At 39.1% G+C, this 26,691-nt stretch overlaps 1 protein-coding gene across 1 annotated transcript; it reads right to left on the reverse strand.

Annotated features, from left to right (window-relative positions):
• Nucleotides 1-2,070: 2,070 nt before the first annotated feature.
• Nucleotides 2,071-26,228, reverse strand: LOC138000287 (protein transport protein Sec24A-like). The gene is made up of 27 exons (XM_068846597.1): nucleotides 25,870-26,228; nucleotides 22,859-23,757; nucleotides 22,441-22,551; nucleotides 22,297-22,368; nucleotides 21,722-21,814; nucleotides 21,570-21,598; nucleotides 19,652-19,754; nucleotides 18,878-19,004; nucleotides 18,653-18,762; nucleotides 18,447-18,513; nucleotides 17,383-17,501; nucleotides 16,398-16,443; nucleotides 15,888-15,943; nucleotides 15,120-15,221; nucleotides 14,174-14,275; nucleotides 13,427-13,550; nucleotides 12,452-12,551; nucleotides 12,167-12,225; nucleotides 10,926-11,099; nucleotides 10,264-10,374; nucleotides 9,192-9,235; nucleotides 8,365-8,499; nucleotides 7,948-8,085; nucleotides 6,932-7,036; nucleotides 5,142-5,234; nucleotides 3,856-3,959; nucleotides 2,071-2,894 (listed from the first exon to the last, which is right to left on the reverse strand). Exons 1-27 carry the CDS (start codon nucleotides 26,084-26,086, stop codon nucleotides 2,780-2,782), a joined length of 3,555 nt encoding a protein of 1,184 aa, XP_068702698.1. The 5' UTR covers nucleotides 26,087-26,228; the 3' UTR covers nucleotides 2,071-2,779.
• Between the last annotated feature and the right edge of the window lie 463 nt (nucleotides 26,229-26,691).

The raw sequence follows: 26,691 nt of genomic DNA on the forward strand, positions 1-26,691 counted from the left end.
GACACTCTTGTCATTCTAACTCGGACTGTGGGATTTATGGAAGCTGCTGCGCTGGCGGGAAATTTGGCACAAAGGACAGAAAATGTCGCAAAAACTGTGCTTATCAAGACTGCTACAACGAGAACGACTGCGGGCGCCAAGAGAAATGCTGCAACAATAAATGTACCTTACATGGCCGCAAAAACACCTCACATGACAATACCTCTTTTGGAAGTAGTTGCTGTAGTAAAAAATGTGCGCTTGACAACCGCAACAGTAACTCTTATGGCACTAGCAATAACTACGGAACAGTGGATTCGCCGTTTGGTGGTCACGGAGGTGTACACATTATAATTGTGGCAGCAATAATTTGTATTTGTTTATTTGCGACATGCATTTACTGCTATCTTTACTCCCGAAAACTTGTGAAAAGTGAGGTAGTCAGAAGACGCCATGCAGGGCCCAGTAGCTGTGATACTACAACAGTCAACTTGTCACTATAAGTTTAAACTCGCTCCTGAAAAAACAAAGTCCTAACCCTAAAAACAAAAACACTAAACCAGGAATGACCCCGCCTGGGTATAGTGAACGACGGTCACCGAGTTAAATTCGACTTCTGTCGTCAATATTCGTATTGTTCTGAGTTTGCCCTAGGCATCATCGAAAAATCATAGTCTCTGACCTGTCTGTTTCATGACTGACTGATTGCCATCTGATGATGGCTTCAAAGACTTACTCAAAGTATTTTGAACGATTATCTAACTTAACGTATAAAACATAACTGGACCACGCATCCCCTCAACCCCATACACAACCAACTCTTTCGAATTACCACTCAGTCCTGATGGATACACAGATAGATTATTGAAACACCCACTGCGGCCAACTTGTAAGTCAATCAGCAACTAAAACAGAGCACTGCAACTGTATCGCAGACGTCATGGTATAAAATTCAGTTTAACCATGCATCGTTAGTTCTTCAAGTAACGTTCATCACTACGGTGAAAAACTTATTTCATTGGTTCAAGTCTCTTCATAAACAACAACGGGGCATATTGGAAATAAATGAACGCAAGCATCATTAGCTTGTTAGGAGGCGGTGGACAACAACTTTCTCCTGAACAGGACGCTCTGGTTCATCGCACGAGGAAAGCACTAACCATGCACATAAGGTGATCTCGAGACACCCTTTAACCCGACAACGCAACACAGATTGCTTTAACTCACAATTTGACAGTTTACATAGAAAACATAAAGTAACGAAAACGTCACATCAAGGCTAACTCAGACGGTCACAGCAGATTTAGTATGTACGGAGAGTGAATTTTGGTGTGTAATAGAAGGATGGGGTCGTTGCTACCAAGTTCGGGGGTCAAACTCTAGAATGGGGTTCCTTGTAAATGTACGCAAGAAGGACAACCTTAAAAATATCTCTATATATGTAATTTCAACGGGATTCGAACGAATGACCTCTGTGTTGCCGGAGGCAATGCTCTACCAACTGCTTACACAGGACCACATGAGCTCATCAAATTGACCGCTCCCAAATGAGTGGCTTCATAATTCAGTTGGTAGAGCATTGCCCTGGCATCGCAGAGGTCAAGGGATCAAGTCTCGTAGCAATTTTACAGGCGTCTATAAGTGACAATTGCTTAAATTGTCCAGTCAAGTGCGATGCTCACTTCTCCATTTTGTCTGTAATCCGCACTTCAAATATATCCATTTATTTAAAAAACAATTATACCAGACAATATTTTGATCGAATCTTTTGTGCACCCAGAATTGGTCACCGCACCAACGTTTCGAGATTTAGCCCACCACATCTAATAATATATATTTTCCGGTTTTCGCGATTATTCCAGTTGCCCGTTTCCGATCCATCAGCGGACGCGAGCAGCTAAATTTTACTGTGTGGCTTCCATGCGCCCACAGGTGAATACACTTTCCAGCGTCCTAAACCAAAAGGTATCACACGCCGCCCGAGAAATCAACAAGACCCGCGAAAAAGACAACTCTCGCGTGTGGGCGAGCGAATCACGGATTGTACAGCTCATCTCACGGTGAAATTCGAATTCAAATGGGACGACAAAAGAACGTTCAAGAAATAATGTATTTAAAATTGTCTCAATACCCTAAACTTCCACAAGAACAATAACAAATACTCATGTTCTGACGGCCAATCACTAATTAATTTTATAAACATTCCTTCCGTTGAGCATTGTCAAAAACACGCCGTTCCAAAATATAAAACAATCGTTCTCGTCTAAATTGAATAAAAGCAAAACCATTACTGAAAAAGAAAGCAAATTAAAGTTGGTGCTCGATAAGAAGAGAGCAAGGTGCTCCTTTCTTCATTTGTGGATCGAGGACGCTGAAACACGGGAGCCCGTTAGCACGGAAAGTTTACCCTTGCGAGATCAACCCTCGACTCAAACTTCCTAATCGTAATTATTCCACCCCTATAGTAATAACTTAATCGTTCGGAAGACGGATCTGGCAGCAACGAGGGCGGTTAATTCATGGCGCCTTGTACTTGAAATCCTGTTTGGTTACTATTTCAGGACGTGTCAATTATCGTGCACTTCGCTTCTCGAATCATTGACTTGATCAAAAGAAATGATGGATAGCTCTTGTGAATTCATTTATTTAATCCCTTGCCCTGTGAACCAATGCAGCAGCTCTGATCTTGGCTTTGAGACCGTATTAACCTCCAAAAAGAGATCACCGTGAAATCTTCCATGTGCGACGACTCTGCAGTTAGTGACCCACGTTTCAACGCGAGGACATCGACCACAAGAATTCATTTTGAAATCTGCTTTTGAAGATGCACAAGGAACTCATAGTAGGACATAACAGATTCTGATCTATCATCCACCAAATTCTGAAGGAAAAGCATTCTCATCCGACTATCCTCCCTGTTAAGATATTTCAAACAAACGGGAGTCAATAATGACGGACAACATATGAAACAAAACTCGTATTTTAAGATGACCTTTCGCTAAGAAAACGTCCGGCTCTAGTTGTTCCAAAGGTGATGAACACTTACCCTCGATTAAATACCATTCACGGTTTGAATTTTGCCCGGCGGAGGAAATCCCATCTAAAAAGGGGAGGGATGCTCGTCGTCTCGCTTAGGGGTGTAAATTTCGGATTTTGGTCTCACTTAGAGTGACACTACCTTAAGATCTACATTTCCTGCATAATCATAAACCGGGGCAATGCCCTTAAACAAGTCCATCCCAAGCCAAGAAATCAGTCAGAGACCAAGGTTACTGAGCAGACGCCTGCCAAATTACCTCAGGCGTTACAAGGAAACGTTAAGATCCTTTTGCAACATAGCTTTTATCGTTTTCGTAGTTTCACGATTTCTTGTTTACCCATTATAATTATCATTATTTTCATTATTGCAAAAAAGGATAATTAATAAATCGAATGTGGTTCAGCGTTGTCTGTACTCTTATCGACAACGATATTGATCATCAAAGTGGTCAAAATGTTATGCGCCTCGTGAGTCCACAAAAAATTTTGACCAATGTGATGACGAATATCGTTGTCTATAAGAGTACAGACAACGTTGAACCACATTCGATTTGTTTTTACCACAATATTCCACGCCAAAGAAAATGTTCATTTCAGAGCGTGACAGAAAGAAAGAGCAAGCCTTTTCTATAACTTTTTCGCAATCTGATTGGTCTATTTCCCAAAATGAACGTTCTTGGATTGCGTAACACATTGACTCGAGCATGACGCGAGCAGCGTTGTCTAGACTCTTATCGACAACGGAAAATTAGCCAATCAGATTGCGAGATTATCATCAATTGTGGTTAAAATACTAGAGAAATATTTCTTGTCAGTTAAGGATTTTCATTAACTCACCTTATAACGTATATGTTGGCGTGGCAAGTTCTTTGCAACTGTAAGTAATCAATAAACGTTCGCACTCTCTCCGACAGTGGATTTTCCAGAACTGGAAGCGATCCCTGAAAAAAGAGGAGTGACGTTAGAATTTTCTGACTCGCGAGAAAAGACCGACGGAGGATCGAAGTGATCCGCGCACTTAACTGAAATATTTAAGCAATAGGCTAGTTTCGTATTTTCACGGTTAGCCTGGATCTAGCATGAAATGGAGGCTACTGCGGGGGAAATACTTTTGCATGTGAAAAGACTCCCCGCATTAGCCTCCATTTCATGCTCGATCCAACCCAACCGTAAAAATACGAAACTGGCCTATTGTCCAGCAGTTAAGTGCGGTGTCTAGAAAGCGACAATTGCTTAAACTGTCCATTTCTGGGCGCGGGTCATTTCCATTTTCCGTCTATAACACACACTTCGAGAAAAGAGTGATTCATGGAAGAAGAGAGGCTAAATCCTGCATTGTTAAACCTTCAATCAACAGTATCTCGTTAGTAGAAAATGTAACACTTTGCTCGTAGTGGAAGTGCACTTGGCTATCTGGCTAGTTCAAAGGCACCCCACTTTATTAATTAATCTGAAAGAAACAATTCAAACTTGACAAAAACATCTATAAGAACCCCGGTGGGCAGGAGGCAACCAGTTGGCTATTTACAAAGCGTGGTAGAGTTGAATCCGGGACAACCGGAAACAAATCCAAACCAGGGGCCCGTTTCTCGAAAGTCCCGAAACCTTTTCGGGCCCGAAAAGCCATCTCTGAAATTGCCAACCGCATGTTTTGGAAAGCCGATCTTTTAAATTTTTTTCAAGGGAACAAAAAGAAAATTAACTGTGAAGTTTGACGAATTAAATGTCCTCCGTTCTTGAGTTACAAAAGGAATTGTGACATCCGAAAATGGGGCCCGTTTCTCGAAAGTCCCGAAACTTTAAGAGCCATTTTCGGGTGTCACAATTCCCTTTGTATCTCAAGAATAGAGAGAATTTAAGTAGTATTTTTCTTTTTGTTACCTTGAACACATGTTAAAAGATCGGATTTCCAAAACAAGCGGTTGGCAGTTTCACAAATGGCTTTTCGGGCCCGAAAAATTTTCGGGACTTTTTTCGAGAAACGGCCCCCAGAGGTTTAAACGGGATTTGAACCCGGGGCAACCGCATGCAAACCCAACACCATAACCACTAGACCCCGCCACCTCCATAGTAAAGCCTGCGATTCCTAGCCAGCATCAAAATGTTTAAAAAAAGTCACTTACCAAATTATCTGGAATACTGGTAAAGTTTGCGACGCCAAACAAGGGCTGAATAACATCAATAGGAGCATCTCGTCCAACCCAAACATAAAATGCCTAGGACAAAAAAAATTGTCACATTGTCACGAAAATCCATAATCTTTAAAATAGCTAATCACGGGATCAGATACGGTGGCCCACAACTGTCACATCAAAACTAAATGCTCACAGCAAATTCAAATCACTCGCAACAAATTCAAACCACTCACAACATTTTCAAATCACTCACAGAAAATTCAAATCATCCACAGCAAATTACAAATCATCACAGCAAATTCAAAATGATCGACCACGCTAGGCGTCTTTAGTCGCCTCCAGCCAGCGGTGCAAGACGTCAAAGAATATTTTTCATATATGAAGCCGCTACCTGCGAAATTTCCGCACCTGCACTATTAATGGCGACATTGTTTTTGTCTGAGTCAAATTAACCCATTCACACCTCAAAAACTCGGCAGGCGTTGGACAGAGCAAAAGTTATTAAGTTTCACTCTTAGGAGTCAATGGGTTAAGTTACTAGCTTTTCCTTCTACCTCAACGAACGAGAACCATGTTTTGTTTCCTCTGTAAGGCCACCGTTGCTGAAGGTTCCAATTACTGCTCCAGCTGTGGACAAGGTAAGTTTTCCCTTGCCATTTTGATAACGTATTTCCTTAAAGGTCAATTTCAGCACAAACGCAGCAGAAAAACATTACCAGAAAAGTATTATTCCATATCGTTGACGTTATACAATATGGACGAAGTATACAAAACCGGATGGGCACGAACGGGTTTTAAAGTGTCTATCACTTGCATTGGGATAGTTCTTTGAAGTAATTAGTGACGTCAACCCAGTCTCGACCCCATTGCCCTTCATTGCTCGGTCATGGATCAAACTATGACCAATTTCAAAGCGATTAGCAAGATGAGTATTAAATAAAAAGGTTGTAAAAACAACAAATATATATTTACGACAAAGTACAGTGGAAACTGAATTTGTCGGCACTTTAAAAGACTGAAGAACGAACGATTCACTGTAAAGTGCTGCATGCTCTCGTTATCGTTTGAAGTTGTAAATGCAGTTCTTTGGCAAAGTACGGCAAAAAATAAACAACAATGCGCACCGCACGATCATTGCTGTTTTGATATTTTATCTTTGACTTTGCCCTTGTTTCTTCGCACGACACGGAAAGCTTCCAAAATGTAAAATTCCCGTGCACAGCCTGCATAGCGTTTTCGCATTCCGTCCACACTGATACAATCGAAAACGGAGCTTTTTAAAGCTCTCTGTAGAGTAAAGGGGATTTTTGAAAACGGAGATGCGGGATCTTGTTGTGGACATGAGAAAAAAGAGGTTCTCAAAACGTTTACGTCGCATGCAATTGCATGTCCCAGTATTACTTTCTCGTAAAAAAAGGCAAACGGTGGGAGACCTTGCATTTCAGTTGCTTGGCTTGATTTCAACTTTGATTGCCTGCTTGGAGCTAAATACTGCTCTAGTTAATTTATGTATATTCATTTTGCTATTAGTATAAAACCGTGGGGACAGTTCAAGCATGCGCAGTACCGAGAAAGTAAGGTCGAACAAAGCAAAGTGACGAAAGGTATGTTTTCAATCCATTTTCGGTGGTCAAGTGTGGCCAAAAACGCGCCCGTGGACGCAAACGTTTTGTGAGTTTTAAGAAACAGAAAACGGAGATTACCGTGGACGGCAAGGCAAAAGCTGCCTAGAAGCAAACCGAATAACCCTTCAACTCTTAGATGACTATTACACTTACGTGGCCGGTGTCCATCAAAAATATTCCTTTGCGACTCAGCTTCTCGCCCGAGAGGTGAAAAATAGGAGGCTTAGCAACCAGGCCTGATTTGGTCTGTACAGCTCCCTTGAAAAGAAAACAGACCCACTGGTTACAGATACATCGGATTCTGTGCTTAATTAAGAACACTTGGATAAATCGTTTGGGTGGCCTGCCAAGCTGGGGGTATTGTTGTCGCGAGAGGCAAACTAACGAGCGGCGAGGCGGCGCGGAGAATGAGGAGCGCCCTCCCCATTCTCCGCGCGGCCTCGCCGCTCGTTAATGTGCCTCTATCTCCAAAAATACCACCAGCTGCGCAGGCTATCGTTTGGGTTGAGTTCAGTCTCGTTTTTGATTTTGATTTACTCCAAGTTTAAACTTCAGGAACTCATTTTCATTTAGCACTGAATGCCACATGACTCGCTGGGTCGCATGGGGTATGGTCTTGATAAACCAAAAGATTTTGATCAAGGAAAACAGCTCAAAGATACTTGAGTGGCTGAAAAAGTGGCGCAAGAACTTTGAACCAATCACTGAGTGAACTAATCATAAACCAAAGCAATTTGCTAATTACTTTCGACACTCAATTGAAAACCTCTCTATGAACATTTTTCCGGGACCAAATTGTGTCCCCTGAATAGAGGTGTCCCAAAGGAGAGGTTCCACTGTACATTTGAAGAGCAGGTTATAGACAAAGGAGTGAAGTAATCCTTACACTTAACTGGGCAATTTGAGCAATTGTCTCTTATAGTCGACCTGCTTTTACAGTCATCTTTTAAGGAATTGTTTCTTGTAGCCACCTGAATTGTTCAGGTGACTATAACAGACAATTGTCCAGTTACGTGCGAGGACCATTTCACTCCTTCGTTTAGACTTGAACACTGTCTGTTTTTGCACTTTTCTCCTTCAATCCCGGCTTAGGAGAAGCGCTGCCGTTAGTGTTTTTTTTTTCTTCCTGATACTATTTACTTTATCAAAGTACAAGAGCCACGCCTTACCTCATCACTGAGGTCGTGAATTGGATACATCTTTGGGTAGATGGACAGCATAGCCAGGTTCAGAGGCATCACCTTCAACTGCTGCATCGCAAAGCAACGCTCATCCAATCGTCGGCTGGAGCCAAGACGAAACGCCATCTGAAATCGTCAAACGGACAGGTTAACGCAAATATGTTTAAGCTCAAAGCCATTGGGAAATTTCTTTCAAGGTTTTTACTGAAACCCGCTCAATAGGCCATTTCCGAGTTGATGTCTGCCTTCTCTTCAAAGCGAGTCTAAGTAAGAAGTTTTTCTGATGAAAATTAGTTTTCAGTCATATGCAAAGTAGAACTAATTACCATCACAAAAACTTCCTACTTAGATTTCCTTTAAAGAGGAGGCAGGCATGAACTCGGAAATGGTCTATTTGATACCTACATGCTTCATAATGGCCAGGATAAACAGCGGTAACAATCTGAGAGAATAAGGAGCTATTAATCCACTACTTTGAGGCTGGTTTGCAACTGATGTCCGGAAGACACTCAGAGCATCAATACATGCATTCATCAGAGCCTGTTGAAGCAACGAAAAACACGAAAAGATTAGAAATTAATCGCTTTTTTGGTAAAGTACGTTTTTAATTCAGTTCATTTCGTAACCTACTTACAAGGAACACAAACTACACAGATCTCTGTTACAAACAAAAAGATACTTATATTTACAATATACTATCAGTACACACTTATAGTAAACACACATGACCTCACACTTACCACACACATAAAACGTACATATAAATGAACGAAATCTCCCGCCCCGTAAGGTTGGCTAACGAGTTACAACACGTGTTCCTCTTCTGAACACAACTTAATTTTAAACTCTTCTGCAGAATAATTTTTTATTAGCTTTTCGCAATTTTCTGTTACAATGGTTATTATAGTTAAGGCTTGCAATGATGGATTACTATTCGTCTTCATCCCCACCGCCGCCGTCGTCATTTTACGGTAAGGTGCCAAATAAAGCCATGGCCAAAGAACCTTACAACAACGCAGTCTTGAACAGGTTTCGATACTATCAACAAAGTTGCTTAGCCCCACCCCCCACCCCTGGCTACAATAATTTCAAATGAAAAATGAAGACCACCCCTCCCCCCAATTTAAATGATGAAAAAATGGCGGGCTTCACAAGTTTGTCTATTAAAGATGAGTTCAACTACTTGAAGTTTCGTAACATTCGGTGCACGACGTTTAGCAAGTTCAACTTACCTCTCTTGCATCACCCAGAGAGGATGACAGGGTTCTATCCACAGCTTAAAATGAAGAAAAAGGTGTCTTATAAGTTGCTGTAATCTGTAATTATTAGTTTTAAGATGTCTGTCAAGGGAGACACCAAGGTTGTGTGGTTACGGCACCAAGCATGAGATTCAGAGGGTCTGGTTGGACTTCCTTCAGTTGCAGTTGTAAATTGTAATAATTATTGGTTTGCCTTCCCTATCAAAATGATGTAATTTCATGATACCCAAATGCCCAACAAGTAGAACGAAACATTGCAATAACAAATTAAAACTGTTGAACAACATCAACGAAATACAGCAAAAGGAAATAGAAGCATGGATGGACACAAATGGACAAGATTGAACCGGATTGTATTTGGGTAACCTTGAAAAAGATCGGACAATGTTTTTCAAGTTTATGGCAAACCGCCTGAGTAATGGTCGTTTTTGATCAGAATCATCTTATGATAGTTTTATCAGTAAAGGAATTCCACATTACCACTTCCTGTTTTTAAACTCATGATTAACTTAAGATTTTCGCCTAAACACCCTACAACAACGTGACGTAGCTCCTTTAAATATACAGTGACATTTCCTCTTCTCTTTGTAGTCCTTTCCTTCTGCGTTTCAACATTCTGGAAAATATATAGTCTGAAAAATCTGATGGCCTCTCTGCTTGACAGAAATGGATGAAAGGACAACTGAAAAATCAGAGTCCCAGGAAGCCAGGTCGCTAATCTTGGTTCCAGAGTGCCACTGGTCTATTAGGTCAACAAATCACCGTGTTAATGCCACTGTTGGTGGTGAATATAGTGACTTGCGACGTGAAAATGATGAGCTGCTTGTCAAAGGACAACTGCAAAGTCCCGGCCTAAATGTTTTCGGGTTTCACAAATCTAAGAAGACAAGAAGCTTGAGGGATGTGGGGCTTGCTAAGACACTTTTGGTAACGGCATGAAGGAACAAAGATTTCATGTGAACAGTAACTTTGTTATTAACTTGTTTTGCTACTTGATGACAGTTAAACGTCTAAACATGCTTTGTACTGAAAACATAAAACTAACCCATCTTTGCAAGCAGAGTGGCAATCGCTTGCACATCAGCGGTGGCATACAAATCAGCCAGTTTGTTTGTAATTGGCAAACCAAGAGTGTGTACTCTGATACGACGTTCACCTAGGGACAGATTAAAGTTTGTGTTCAGGACGATATCAAGTCTCTAAGGTTGAAATTTCCTTGTTTGCTCCAGGTTTCTAGGGATTTTTTGTAACCCACAAAGAAGACTATCAGAAGATAATTATAACAATGACCTTAATACTATTGTATTTACTATTAGAAATTTCAACAGTGTTAAACCCAATTTCACCAAAAACATAGTGAATGAAATATAGGTAAACAACAGACGATCTAGTATGAAATGTGGAAGTTGGAAGCAGGTCAATTTGTTGGGTTCATTTGTTCCCATGAAAGGACTCAATGAATGAAAGAAATGTACTTGTATATAATTGAAGACTATAACCTGCAGTTCAAATAATATACATTTCTTTCATTCAGAAGATCTTGTACGTAATAATTTATTACTCCCAATATCACAATATCCCTTCAATTTTCACAAGTAGATATGTCACAAATATAAACCAAAATTCCTCTACATCTACATTCAGCTAATACACTTGGGGAAAACTTTCAGAATAAAGTAGAGGAACTTGGGTTGTGTCACCACTTACCCTTGCTGCTTGTATACAGAAGCGCAGACTGAAAAACTGCTATGTTGGAATCTGTCAGGGTGTCTTCAATGTCGATTTGCATACTAAACCCACTGTCAGGACTAACATTTGGCAAGGAAACCAAATCCGTTGAGCGAACAAAGAAATTCCCATGAAATGTGTGGATTGAGAGGCCTGATTTGAAAAAAAAAGCAAGAACAGGGATGAAGTATTAAATTACAGATCTGGGCCCAGTTCCTCAAAAGCCGATTAACGCTAATCTAAGATTAAAAATTAACCAAGCAGTTTATTTCTCTACTCCTAAATGCTGTTCAACGCAGATTTTCGGCAAAACTTTACATGAGAAGACGTCAATCTTGAAAAACAAAAATAAGCAAAAGAAACTTTCACCAATAAGTTGAAAACGTGAAACAAAAGTTTACGCTAATCCTGGATTAAGTTAATCGGCTTTCGAGGAACCGGGCCCTGGGTGTTATCTAAAACAATTCCAACTCCACTCCTGCCTTAGGATTCAACCCAATGGCTTTCCTCTTGTATCAGATGGTTACTAAAATTTCCTCACATAGGTGCATTACATTTTAACATCTCTGTGATTCTGCATATGTATGTATACAGTTGATCTTTCATCTGACTTTGAGGGTTTTTCTCCCAGTAATTTTTTTCAGAATTTTTTCCCTCATCAAAATAGATGTTTGCAGTGCAATCAAATTGTGTGTGAGCACCCTGTAACTGACGCCCCACTTTTGTTGCAATGTCCCTAGCCCAGTTTCTGCTTTCATCACAACTGGCGGAAGTTAATAAATTAAATTGTCTGAGGTCACTGATCATTCAAGATGGCAGTAAGTGGTGAACGACCTCCTCACAGCTTTTTCCGTAGGGAAATGACTGGTAATCTCAAAACCAAGAAAAAAATATACGATGTCCTATGACACTTTTTTTAAAATAGACTGTTCACAAGCCATTTGCACAAATTTTCACAGAGCTCTGTGTCAACTGATGATTGAAAAAAATACAATGGTACCCAGGCTACAGCACCTTTTTCTCATGTGCCTGTGTTTGACATCACAAGATCTTATAAAGTGGGAGAAAACAAACTTATCTGACATGGCACCAGTAAGGCAAGACTATATGTATTTTTCACATTTTTTCTTACCTGTGTCCCTCGAACTTCACAAAGTATACTATTTCTTTATGAAACCAAAAGATCACCAAGGCAGAAAAAACCAGCTGTGAAATCTTACCTTTTGTACACCGTACTCTCATAACTGCTTCAAAGCCAATCTTTCTTGTTAGATAACGTCTACAGAAAAGAATGGTCAATACGTCAGTGGGAAATTCTTAATTTCACAAAACATTGATTAACATCCTCTGCATCTACTCAAAAACTATGTTCCCTTCAACCCACTGACTTCCGTGGAGTGATACTCAATAGATTTTTCTCTGCATGCTGCCAGAAGATTTCACTTGTCAGTGGTGGACAGTTCAGGAGTCATTGGGTTTACAAGGTTCTGAACCACTGTACTTACATAAATTCATTTTCAAATTTTTCGGCTCCAGCAGGGTTCCTACTAACATGGAAATCTGGATAATATGTTACTGATCCACCAGAGTACTTTGATGCACACACTATGACAACAAAAATACAAGATTTCCATTGATACTGCAGATAACAAATAAATACATCTAGAAACTATTTCAGAACATTTTAACCCCAACCCAAACCTGGGCCCAGTTGTTTGAAAGCTGATTAACTTAATCCAGGATTAGCGCAAGCTTTTGTTTCATGTTTTCAAATTGACATCTACTAATGTAAATTTTTGCCAATTATCAACGTTGAACAGCATTTGGGAGTAGAGAAATAAACTTCTTGGTTAATTTTTAATCTGGGATTAGCGTTAATCGGCTTTTGAACAACTGGGCCCTGTGCAATTAGCATTGAGTAGTTATCCCTAAAATTAAAGTTTAAACTTTGTAGTTGATTTTCAGGCGCTCTTGGGTTGACTTAGTGAGTTAGCAAAAGAATTGTCTCAGCAGACAAATAGTGATTTCAAATAAGGTGGATTATGGTTTACCCAGTGCTGCAAATTTTTATTGATCTTCATTCAGGCGTTGTTCATCCAACAACCAAATTGTCCAAAGACTAATGTGTGCATTATCTGACTGACCTCACGACAAATGCATTAAAGTTAAATTTCAATTCTATCGCTTTTGTTTTGAACACAGTTAAGTGTCACTTCACTGATTCCATTGTTCAAGAAAACAAAAGTTCTCTTTCGTTTTATGTTTCAAAGGTGTAGCTGACAGTATTTCTGCATAGCTTATTGACACTTTCTCAAAAATGAAGCTCAAATCTGGGAACAAAATCACGCAAGGCAATGTTCTTCAGTTCAATTCTAGGCCACTTGAAAAATTTCAGCTGATTTTGATCAAAATTGATAAACAGCCAAAATTTTGAAACAAACCTTATACCCTAGGCCCTTCAACCACAGTAACACACTTACTTAAACTTGCTATGTCAGCATATTGTCCTGACAGTAAAAAGATATCAACAGCTACTTGCTCAGCAGCACAGTCAAGTGCAAACTTCTTGTAGAAATCTGTTGCAGGAGATAGATTCTGTACATCCTTTGCAAAAGTTAAAAAAGATATATTAATTTAATAATTGATAGTCATTTTCCTTGCCACCAGTTGTCACTAGTGATCACCCATTTCAAGACAGTCACGTCATAATTGTTGGAGATATGTGACCATCTTATCTAGGGCTCGGAGACTCACCATTTTTTTTTTTTTTTTGGGGGGGGGGGGGAGGCACGTACAAGATGTTTGCATGCATATCATTACCATTTCACTTTCAAACTATAATAATTATAAAAAAAAGGCAATTTGCCATCTGTTTCTGTTTTCATTGTAAACTTAATGTTGGGATGGCATTTGTTCAGGTATGAAAAAACATATCTGCATCATGAGAATTTTAAAAAACTACAAATAATGTCATCTACAAATCTACAATAACACTTGGGTACCAGTGTATTTTTTCAACCAAAGCTTTTCATAATGACTCAAGAAGAAATTGGCTAATACAGGAGCTAAAGGTGAACCCATTGCCACTCCATCTATTTGATCGTAAAAACAACCATTGCATAAAAAGTGAGTGTGGCTAGTAGCAAAATTGAAAAGTTGTTTCAGTTGAACTTTACTTAGTTTTAGGTCAGAATTCATGTTACCATTAACATAATTATTATGCTTACTTTTGGACTGGACTTTTGTCCATCCTCTCTCCTCTTCAGCTCCCCTGGTCCAATATTGGGAAGTGTTGTTTGCAAGAGTGTTATACGACCACCAATAGGGCCCTGAGGAAATGCAATTTTTACCACAATTGCTTGTAATTGTGCAATGTGATTGGCTAATTTGCCGTCGTTGATAAGAGTCTAGCTCGCATCAATTCGTCATGCAATGTAACAGCCAATCAGGAATGCTCATTTCGGGAAATAAACCAATCACATTGCAAGAAAGTTATCGACAACGCTTGCTCTTTCTTTGTGTCATGATTTTGGTCAGGCTCTGAAATAAACACTTTGTTTAGCATTGAATATTGGGGTAAAAAACAAATCGAAAGTGGTTCAGCATTGTCTGTACTCTTATCGACAACCATATTCGTCATCACAATGGTCAAAATTTGTTGCAGACCCACTCAACTTCGCCTTATGAGTCCACAACATGACGCTTTCGGCCGTTTTTTTGTGTGAAACAACCTACAATCTTCATCAAAATGTTTGGGATACAGATCCCTTTTTCACCCTAGAAAACGAAAACTTCATAAATTCCCCCCCCTTCCCCCTTACCATATAGCTTTATTGGGCAATGTACAATGTAGCACTTTGCTTGTGTACCAACACTGTAGGCGGGCAGGGGGGGGGGGGGGAGTGGAAGGAAAGGGGGAAATAATGAAGGTGAACTTGGTTGATCTTATTTAATTGGCATTTAGTCAAAACGTGACCCTCTGAAGAAAGTGTCCCAAATATTCTTGTTGAAGACTGTAGACATTCATTACAGAAATCTAATCTAATTAAAATACAAACAATGAAAGAAAATAATAGTATTGTAATTAATGTAAAGACCCCTGGAAGCAGAAACATGTTACACAGAGGAGGAACTTTTAAGTTGCAGTCTTTGTTTAAGGCACAGTAGACTTACAACCAACTTGAGGGCAGCTTGGAGAGCAGCTCCTGTTGCACTATGTACATTTGGACACTTGCTAAACAATGCTGGAAGTGAATCCAATAGCTGTATCACAAGCTGAAATGTTCAAAAAAGCATGAGTTAAATGACATAGCAAGTAAATGTCAAGAAGCTATGATCTTTTCAAGTCGCACACATGGATAAAACAGTGAGCAGTAAACACAGTAATATCAGAAAGTGTACAAATGTAAGACTCTAATGAACAAAAACGAAAGTTTAGACTCTCAGAAATATCCACTTTTGGCACTTTACATGGGAGCCAGGGCGGCTTAGCCGTTGTTAAAGGTGCCTTCCACCTCTGCGACCTGGGTTCAACCCTTGGCCCCAAGGTTGTATGTGGGCAGAGTTTCAGTAGATCTCAATCACAGGGCTTTTTCTCCAGGTACTCCAGTTTTCCTCCCTCGTCAAAATTGACTCTCAGTAACGAACATCCAGCTGCGGGAAAAATACCCTCGATAGGGTATCCTTTCCTTTCACTGATGTGAATGAATAAAGTTGGTATTATTATTATTATTATTATTATTATTATTATTATTATTATTATTATTATTATTATTATTATAACTTCCACTTAAAGTGAAGCTTCATTTGAACTGACATGAAATTGGCCTAATAAGGGCCTTAATTACAGCACTGAATATGCCAATTTATTGCAAAAAAAATAGCACAGATATGAACATTATGACAATGGACATCAGGAACAATACAAAGTTTATCATTTACCTCTTTGCTTTCATTTAAGTTGACCAACAGATCATCTGGCGATGGAAGAAAGACATCTACAAAAAAAAAGAAAAAATAAAACAAACCAAACGAATCTTCTTTGGCTCTTTTCCTATGTGCAGATGGTCTTTTTATTTTATTTTGCTGTTCTCTTGTAAGACAGTTCCTTGCTTCCCTGCTGCTTTCAACACTATTTTGTCCTTAGCTGTTTCTTCCCAGGTCTTAACACCTGCATCGCATCTTGACAGGCTGACTTTGCAGGTGTCCTTATATCTCAGCTTTGACAGTCTTCCCCTCTCAAATGAATACTATTCTATCTTTAACCACTCACTGAAAAACATTTCCCATTAACCCCTAAACAGGCCTAATCCGGCCATACTTAGTATTTTACTGTCTAACACCAGAGATTTTACTTGTCAATGGGGAACCCGCAAGAGTCAATGGGTTAATCCATAACACAACCACAATGTCCAGCTGAACATTACAGAAAACTGGTTTCAATACACTTACCGTCTAAATCAGACACAATGTGCATCTGAGGTTGGTTGAGTTTTGGCTAAAAATGAGAAGGAAAAAGGACAAGTCTTGACTACAATTTACATGCATAAGTTAAACAACAATAACCCAGTGGGAATCAGACTTCACAGATTTTACTGTGTCTAATGCCACACAATTTTACTTGTCAACTGGGGGTGTTCTAGGGCACCTGAAGAGCAGTTACTGTTTTTCCTTTGTGTAAATAGTGGGCCATTTTCACCCAGTTCATGCTGTAATCGTAAGTATTACAAAATTCTCCAATCTGATTGGTTCTGTGCGCACCTATTTGTCGCATAAATGCCGCACGATCACGTAGGTGTCCAATTGCAGGTATCCAATATGAACAACTCCAAATTGGATACCTGTAGCTGGACACCTATGCCATTTGCGCGTCAATCACATGCACTTGGATGTGAACTTCCTTCCTTTTTTTGTACTGTTTCCAAAACAGGTTGAATATAATTTTAACTTTTTCATGCAAAAAGGCATTAAAAGACTTTTTTATCCTCACATTTTGTTATAGTTATGGTTAGGTTTAGTAATAAGACTTTGTGTCATACAATTCAGTGGGAATCATGCTCATACATGAAAGGATTACTCCCTGAATTGTACCCCACTCAGTCCTATTACTATCAATAAAAAGTTGGACATAACTTTCACATTATAACTGCAAAAACATGGACAACAAATGAGGGAGAAAATTTGCCCATGTTGACAACGTTTGGCCTCAAAAAGGCCATCATCTTCTAGATTTTCAGTCTGATTTCACTTCGTAAAGTTCCCCTCTTAACCCATTGACGCATAGGAATGAGACTTAATAGACTTTACTCTGTCTAACACCAGACAAATTTACTTGTCCATGGGAATGGTTCAGGAGTCAATGGGTCAAAGCAAAATTTTCACAAAACTGATTGTTTTGTTGCTACTTCATGCATAAGCATTTGGGACAAATATCTACCTTTAAGCTGTAAAAGTGAACTGTGCTATCAAATGTTATAAATCCAATCTGTGTTCTAAGGTCTCCTGGCATCTTGTCCAGGTTATCTTTTAATAATTTACAAAACAACTGAAGGTACCCTTAAAAAGAAAAAAAAACAAAAACAAAATTAAGTATTAATAATTATACCCAAACATACTTTTTTAGACTGCAAGCAGTCTCTCTTTTGCTTGAAAATCCACCGAGAGAATGTGATAAGTGAGGGGCGAAGCAGAGGCCATGAGTAGCATGGGCGCAGGGAGACCCACGTAGGGAGGCTCACTGCTTCAACCCTTGCATATCATCTTGTTCTCTTGGCAGATTTTCAAGCAAAAGAGAGACTGCTCACAGTCTCGCTAACTTTTTCAGACAGACAGCTGTAGGTCCACTCAAAAACTATGTCCCTTTTTGCCCATTCCCTCGTGTGAATGAGACTTTCAGATCTCACCAAACAATTTTACTCATCAATGGGAACTGCTTTAGGGATAAAAGGGTTAAATCTGATAAACAATTAGGAAAATTTAAATAAGAAATATCACAGATGGGTATTGAAGTTGACATTGAAATGTTTATTGTTGCATGAAAGTATCCTAAAGTAATAATTAATTACAAATGTTGTTAACTTCAGTTGAAGACACATTGGGCAAATCCTTAAAATGCGTGTGTGAAGTTCAGTTCTGATAAAAATGATGAAGAATCATGATCACACTTAGATTTTTTGAAGTTAGATTTTTTTTTATAACTTGGCATTAAGTAATTTAACTTTTATAATATTATTGTCTCCCTCTAGTATCTTATTGTGCTATATTTTAAAATTCAAACTATTGGTAAATTAGTCATTTTGTAAATTAGCTTATAGGACCATAAGAGAGACTATAGTCTTGACTGCAATTATGTACCCTATTGAAATAAATTGTCATCATCATCGTGGATGAACACATAACCACCAAATTCAATTCATGATGGTAACAGCAAGCAAACACATATGCAGTCACAAGTATATCTATACATCCCGGCCCAAGGATGGAAAGAAATAATTGACCAACCTGTTTCAAGGGCATTAAAAGAGACATCCAAAAGAAACAGAAATACTGAAGGCTGAGGAGGTCGCAGCTGAGAAAATGAAATAAGTAAAATGAGCGAAATTAACATTTCCTAAAAAAATCCTAGTCTCTACTTATCCAAAATAAAAAAGGATTCTATTTGTGCCTTATTAAGAAAAATTAATTAACTCAATGACTTTTAAACAAACCATATACTCTGATGGTGCTATAAACTCCACAGTTGCATTCCTAATTTCTGGTCGTTTGGAAGGGTCACCATACTGTCTTGTTTGGGGATCAAAACAGAATTCTTCTGGAACTAGAACAAAAAAGACCATTCATCTCATTTTGGCCCCATTCACTACAGATGGCTATTTCTTACACTTGTTTGAGCTATAGTAATAAACTTGAGAAAGACAGAAAATAATACATACCTTCATTTACCCTAAAGCACATTGGACATCGCCATCTTCTGGCATCGGTGAAAGTGACAAATGGATTGATGTAAGTTCTACAGGAACGGCATCTTGTAATGACAGTAGAGTGAATAACTGGAAGATTCTATTGCAAAAAGAGCAGTAAAGAATATACATTCTTTAGCTTAGCTCTTAGAGATCTTGATTATTGAATTAGACAAAAACATCACTGTTGCATGTAACTCCACAACATTTCAAGAAATATGCACACAGTTCCTGTACATATAATGTATTTCAGATTAATTTACAGTACTGACCAAGCATGCCTTTGAAAGACTTAACAAAAACCTGTTTGCTTTTTCATGGAACAAAGAGCATTGCCTGCTAGAGTATAGTCACTTTTCACTTGTCAAAAAGAAACAACAGAAAACAAGGCTGTTGTCACTTTATTTCTTCCCTGTCGCTCTTCTTTCTCCTCAACCTTTGTTGACTCAGTGGTACAGGCATTATCTATGACTTCAAGCTTAGGTACTCATGGCTGAGTTGTGCGGATTGCCAATCAATGGAGTATGCTACAGAGGAGGGAGGTGACTGGACACCTCAAGTTTACAGCCATCTCACTGCCAACAAGATTGGTCACCGACCAGGACCCTGCCATGGTGTTAACAAGTGCTAACGACTATCACAATTATTAAAAAACAAAGAGCCCTTGGTGATGAGTCAGGTACCAATGAGACTTTGCAGTGGCAAAACGACTAGTACCCAGCCTCCAAGTCACCCTGCATCACTTACTTGTAAATCCCTAAAAGGATGAAGGTGTATTCCTAACGGAAGCTTTGATTTTGTTAACAGGCTCTTAGTTTCAGGAACAGCATTCAAGGTGCAACACAGAACACTGAAATAGAACACAAAAGATGCCAATAAAGACGATAATTAGTCATACAGTGTGTGGAAGTTTTGCACCACTATGGTTCCTACAAAATTGGCATTAACACATTGACGCCCAGGAGTTTCCCATTGACGAGTAAAATCGTCTGGCGTTAGACAAAGTAAAATACTAAGTCTGGCCGGTTTCGGCTGGGGGGTTGGACGCCAAAGGGTTAATGGCCCGGACATAGTTTTTCAGTAAGTGATTAACATGTATGTAAGTTAAACATTAATTTTTTTTTAGTTTACAAAACGCTTGAAGGAACTTACAGTGCGACGTGCCTTACAGTGGCCACCTAACAAAGTTTTTTACAAATTGTCCGCCAATCAGGATTCGCGAATTTGATTGACAGTCACAATTCCTTGCAAAGTTTGCACAGCTATAAGTTGAACACCATTGCTTGGGTTGTTGAGTTGATGTATTTACAAGTAATTGTCAAATGTGAAAGCTTGTTGGGTGGTCATGATAAGGTGCGTTGCACTGTAAGGAAGGAGGCTAGAAATATATAGTTTCTCCTTTTTTCAAACAAATGAACATATTCTGCACTTAGATACAGTTGGCCAGGGTATTAAGTACCCATCGCAGATTTCTCACATTACCTTTTCCTCCAAACTAACGTTACCATGGCAACGTTATTAGGCATTTCTTTGAGCCTTAAAATCAACATGAGTTGTCTTTTTTAAAGAAACAGAACAGTGAAATTTTCCCATTCAGTTTTACCAGATAATGTTAGAATTAAGAAATACTCTCCAAAATATTTAAAATTCAACAAAATCTGTACGCTAGTTTTTCGGAAAAATCAGTTTTTTTTTTAATGTCTCTGACCTTTTTTTTTTCATCAACAGAATTTTTTTAAATTTGAAAGACAAATGTTTAAATTAATCTAAGCTAACGTGCAAAAAATGAAAAAAATTCACCGTCCGGAAGCAGAGATATAAACGAGTAAATTTGCAAAATCAGGAAAAATTAGGGGGTTACAAGATCAGCATTTACACATGCATCATCCGCTCATTCGATTCCGTGCGCGAGTGGAGCTACAGGCCAACACGAATGGACTTAAGTGACCATTACAAAGGTTGTAAATTTTCAAAGTTTTCGTGAATGGGAGATGTCTATTTATATTCCATATATATAGGAATTAGGAGAAAGGAGAGCAAAATTAGAGGTCACCCATTTGAATCATGAGCTGATACAAGCAGCTTACGAATTGCGTGTGTGGCTTATGCGCACGCGCTCAGCTGAAAACCCTTTTGAGCCTCCTTAAATGTAATCTTCTTTGCCAAGAAAAGATCACTCAAAATGTACTTGCTACATGAGGTTTGGTACTCTTGCGAAAACAAACAAAAAATCTTAATGTGTTTGGTGGCAGATCTCTAATTCACCTGACAGGAAGTTTGTATGTGCTGAGCCAGGTCCAGTGACCTCTCAGATACTGACGCTTAACTTAAAAATCAGCTTACATGTATCTTGCACAAAACTTGTTAGGAATATGTGACACACCAATGTAAAATGTTCATTCCCTAATTTGTCTGTCTAATAAGGGATTAGTTTCTCCATACTTTCCCCTAATCCAACGTTGGTTTAGAACCGGCCAAAGGTTTGCACAGTACAGGTCATATTTTTCACCACATCAGTATGGGGGAGAGGGGTGGACCAATAAACTTCATTTGAGAGTGCACGTCCAATGATGTCCACACAGGAATATTCCCAAGAGTTTTGTCCAAATTTGTAGCCTTGGTCAAGTTAAATAATGAATATTACTATTTTAGGTTTGAAAATAACCTTGGATCACTGCTCCTCTTTGGAAGATCCTGAAAAGAAAGAAAGAAAAAGAAACATTAAACAAAAGTAGCTTACCAGTGGTATCTATCCATAGAAGTAAATTATTAATTTGCACAGTGACAATTATTTATATGTGGTAAAAAAGAACTCACCGGTGTCAAATTAGGAATTGGCTGTTCAAGTGGAGTTGTCGGAAGAATGTGTCTCTGTTCCATTAGATTGACAGGCTGACAACCTGAGGGTTGCTGGATACCAAAAAAATTACCATCTCAGTAATGATGATGATGATGATGTATCAGTATGTAAATTTGCTAAGTGAGTTAGTAAAGATGCTTACAAAATGTCTCTGCAATCTGTCCTCGACAAGAGGACTATGCGACCACTGCAAGGAATCTTAAATGGGCACCAATGTTAATTAGTCAATACGAGACCAACCCTTTATCATCCTTATTTATGACAACTAGAAGATGCTTTCTCCTTAATTATTGAAAGGCCCCAATGGTTCATCTCATTTGGATTGGAAGGTATGACTTCTGGCACAAAAGCATGAAACTTCACCAACCAAGACAACTTGTCGTCAGTTAAAAGCAATGGTGATAAAGATAATCAACTGAACTTTTTTTTTCTCTCAAAAGTAATATTTTTTTTGTCATTAATCACTCACTGAAAAACTATGTCCCCCTAAATAAAGGTATGACAGTGCAAACAAGAGCTCATAGATTCTCACCTGAACTGAGAGTCTTCCCATGGGACCTTCCAGGCCACTACCTTGTGATGGAAACCGTGAGGGACTGGGTCCCTGAAAACAAAAAAGACTTGATAAAACTCCTTGTAGAAATATAATACATAAGGAGGAATTTATTTTACTCACAGTGGACATCTGCTGCTGAGCTGCAGTAGGCATCTGTCCAGGATATTGGTTTGACTGACCTGGAACATTCATTATACCCGCAGGGACCCCAGGCATTGAAGGTGGTGATGTCTAAAAAACATAAATTCTGATTATTCAAAATGCTTAATTGAATTAGAAAATACTATTATTTTATTGGATACTGCAGGAGTTTTTCAGTTCTCTTTAATAAGGCCATACTGACAGTCTATCATGGTTTCTAAACTGTCAGCTTTTTGAAAGAAATTACTTTTTCGCAGAGGCACAAAAATAAATACAAAAGACAAGATGGTTTAGCTCTACCCTTAAGAGGGGGATAACAAGCAAGATCCAAGATACTGTTGACTGCCACACCACTTATTATCAACTAGTACTGAAGTTAACTTAACAAAAACTTCACCTGGGCAGGATACATTCTGCGACGAGAAGAAATAGGTCTTGTTCCAGCTGAAGAATCTTGACCCACTGGTGGAAAGCCTGTTGCAGGACTGTTGTATGAAACTGGAGGCATACCTGATCCTGGCAAATTTGAGGGAGGAGGTGGGGTTGACCTTGGAGAATTGGCTGATCCAGCGGCACCTGGTGGAGGAGGAGCTGACCTTGGCGAAGGTCCAGAGAAACCAGGTGCCGTGTTCATTGGCATAACAGGTCTCTTAGGTTTGTTTGAATGCAGTGCAGACAATGGTTGGGTTACCTGTGGAGCTGAAGTTGGAAGCATACCAGATATTTGCCCTGCATCCTGTCCTAAAGGGACATTTGATGGAGGAGGAGGTGTCTTATTCTGCCCAATATATGTTTGTTGGGACTGTGTATTTGTATTTAACTGCCCTTGCAAAGGAACTCCTGAAACTGGTGACATTGGGGAGGACTTTTGAGGTGGATAGGTCGATTGAGATGGCGTAACTGGACTAAAGGCTGAGCCAGGTTGTGAAAATCCCGCTTGGATGTTATTACCTATAGCAGAGGCTGACAGCTGGGATGAAGGACCATTTGTCAAAGCAGCACCTGGTGACAGTGGAGCAGACAGTCTCGGTGAACTCCCCACTGAAGCTGGTGGTAGAGATGCATTCGTTGCAGGAGGAGATCCAACATGAGGATGCCCTTGAGGTAACGTAGCAACAGGTCCATTTGACATGGCATTGGATAATGGGCTTCTCTTCAGTGGAATGTTCTTTGCAGCTACTCCAAGAGAATTACTCAAAGACTGACTTTGGGCGTGATTAACTGCCGAGGAGTGGTCTGGGTAGTTTTGTTGCCCAGGTGGCGTAGGCCAATGACCTGGATGTGGAGCTTGGTAACCTGCCATTAAAAAAATATCATAAAAGGGTAATTGAGGTTATCATGGATTGAGTAAATGAAACCACAAGAGACTATCAGCATGAACTTTATTATAATAATTCCCAGCTCGTGCATTACCAGCAAAGGCAAATTGTTGTATCATTGAGGAAAACAATGTAATAGATTTCCCCACCGGCCAATATATCTCACCCTGAAATCAAAATAAAACCTTCCAAAATGGCATCTTAAGTTGTACATGCAAGCTTTTGCTTTGAAGCAGTCTTGTTCATGTGCTCTTCTGTATCAACTTAATGAATGCCCATATCTTTGTTCTGTTTTAATAAGCAAATTTGAGAGCATAAAAAAGTTTTATGATAGACTCTCCAAACTGAAAAAAGTAAATGATTGGCATTGAACCAATCAGGCACATTTGAAAGCATCAGATGGGTTGTCAGTTGCCACTTTAATGCTAATTTTCCTAAAACAAATGAAAAATTTAAAAAAAAAATTTGTTTTTTCATTATAAAGTGTTTGATCTGAAGATATGGGGCAAAATTGTAGTGTTACTAGCAGCAATGTCAGTCCCTGCTAGTCATCCACTATTTTCAGCAGTTTCTTTAAACATGTATTGAAGGCTTACATTTGTTTGTTAAACCGCTGGCAAACACAACACAATTACCCCCAATTAAATTTCATTTGAGAAATTTTCAACATTAAAGTTTTCTTAGAACTCTTAACTTAAAATTGCAACTGAATTTTTTTTTAATTCTGAGCCCTGCTAGCACCTTCCTACTGCCAACAAAGGCTCTTGTTCAGCGCAAAATCAACAATAACTGGTCATTTCGCTACAGAGTCAATCCGCCCTATGTATTATCGTGTCTAAGCACTCATTTTAATGATTACGTCTGAGCACTCAGTTCAATGATTAGGTCTAAGCACTGATTTTAGTGAAGAAAAATTAGGGTTAGGGTTGGTTGCTATCATATAACAGTCGTCAGAATACTGTGGGGTGGGTTGACTCTGGAGCGGAACGTCCTGTATTCAAAATAACAAATTATCGGTAAGAAATCAGACTAAGCAAAGCAACAACATACAAAAATACACAAACAACTTGAAACTCACATACTCAAAAAAAGGTACAACATAATAAATCCTAAAACTATAGAGAATGAATTTGGAGGGTGTAAGTGACAACTTCACAGACCTGTCACTAAGATATCAAATTGCCAGGTATAGAATATAAAAATTATTGGTGGACGGGGAAATAAGTCGCAATGCGTTGACACATTTTAAGGGGCAAAGGGTGTACCTGCATGCATTCACCTCAGAATGAGTAAGTAATGTAATGAGTATTTGTTTATTGAAAGTTTCATTTTTATGCCTGTTTTTAAATTGATGTGGTTTAGAAAATGACCAAATTATCAAAGAAAAAAACAAGCTTCCATTAAAAAACTGTCAGTAAAAATCCTGAAAATACTTAGAACTCGTTCAAAGTGAAGGAATGTGGATCACTGTTTGCCAACTTTACATGTACATGTAGAGACACTTGGGTCATAATCAATAATTACTGCTAAATTGTGAAAGGAAAAAAAATCCATCCAGATAACCTATTAAACTCAAACCAATCCACAAATAAGTCAAGCGACGAAGTATAATTACTTTATTATGTACTTTGCACAAATCAATAGCCTTCCTCTATGTCCTAGGGAGACTGCTTCTCACATTACCAACACTTGCCAAAGTATGTGAAATGCATACCTTCATTTATTTCTCTTACAATTAAATTGAAAAATGTTCAAGATGTTCGGATAAGAGTGAATTATTTAAATCGTAAACTTATTACGTAAACACCATGAAGCATTAACTGGTAACAGAACCAGGCCAGGTGATTCAACTGAAACAAGTTAACCTGCTACAAGAAACCAATGACGCCATAATGATTGGGATATAAGTAAATCCAAATTACTTTTTAGTGAGTTTGTCTTATTCCACAAATCTCTGAGGTTTATTTTCCGCAGTCTCTTTCGTTTCAATCAAGGGAAAGACTGAACCGTAAGATGAAACTGAGTTGAAGTAAATTTGGGTAAACTTCGGTGACGCTGCAACTCAATCTGTCAATACAGATATCCTCACCTCTCGTTGCTGGATTCATTTCTTTATAAGCACTCTGAGCCTGGCTATTCACTCCAGTTGTAAATTGGTCTTCCTGGCTTGTTCCCTTTCTCTCTGATTGCTTAAATGCTACATGAGTTGGAGATTGAAAAATATGGTTTCCGGCGTCGTGGTTCTGGTAGGGTTGTTGTTGACCAACCGAGAACGAATTACTCGGCGGCAAATCTCCTCCAGACATCACCTAACACATGTTTAAGAATCGATCTATGCCTCCTTGTTATATGGTGTTCACAGGGATTTTGCAAATTGCTGTAACAGCGACAGTGCAACCCAATTTTCAGGCTAATTCGACGAAATCGGATGCAGAAATCTTGAGTGTGCGCAGTAGATGTGTTCCGAGCGACGTGGCATATGTAATGCATTGCGCACCGAAGTGATTACGCGCGCGTCACCACGCGTGACCATCTCGTGCTCATGAGCGGCACCTTTGTACCTACAAATAGAGAGAAGTAAGACAAACACTAAGTGGACGTTCTCTAGGAGCCTCCATCTTCAACATGGAGTTAGCACCACGACACACGAGTAGAGGAAGCTACTTTTGAAAAAAAAATAAAGTGATGTAAGAACACGCTATCAAGGGATTGGTTTCATGATGCGGGAACACTTTGCTTTCAGTGTAGTTTGCTCATTTTTAGAAAGGCTTTAGGCGCATTAAGAGATACAGATAAGCAAGTGCATACAATGAGAGGCAAAAAGAAATTTGCCGCCCGTACAACGTCTTTGTTTTTTCCTCATCACGATACTGTTTCGAGACCAGTTGTGAACGGCAAAAAAAACCCAGGG

This window comes from Montipora foliosa, chromosome 4 (genome assembly GCF_036669935.1).
Source record: "Montipora foliosa isolate CH-2021 chromosome 4, ASM3666993v2, whole genome shotgun sequence".
NCBI lineage: Eukaryota > Metazoa > Cnidaria > Anthozoa > Scleractinia > Acroporidae > Montipora > Montipora foliosa.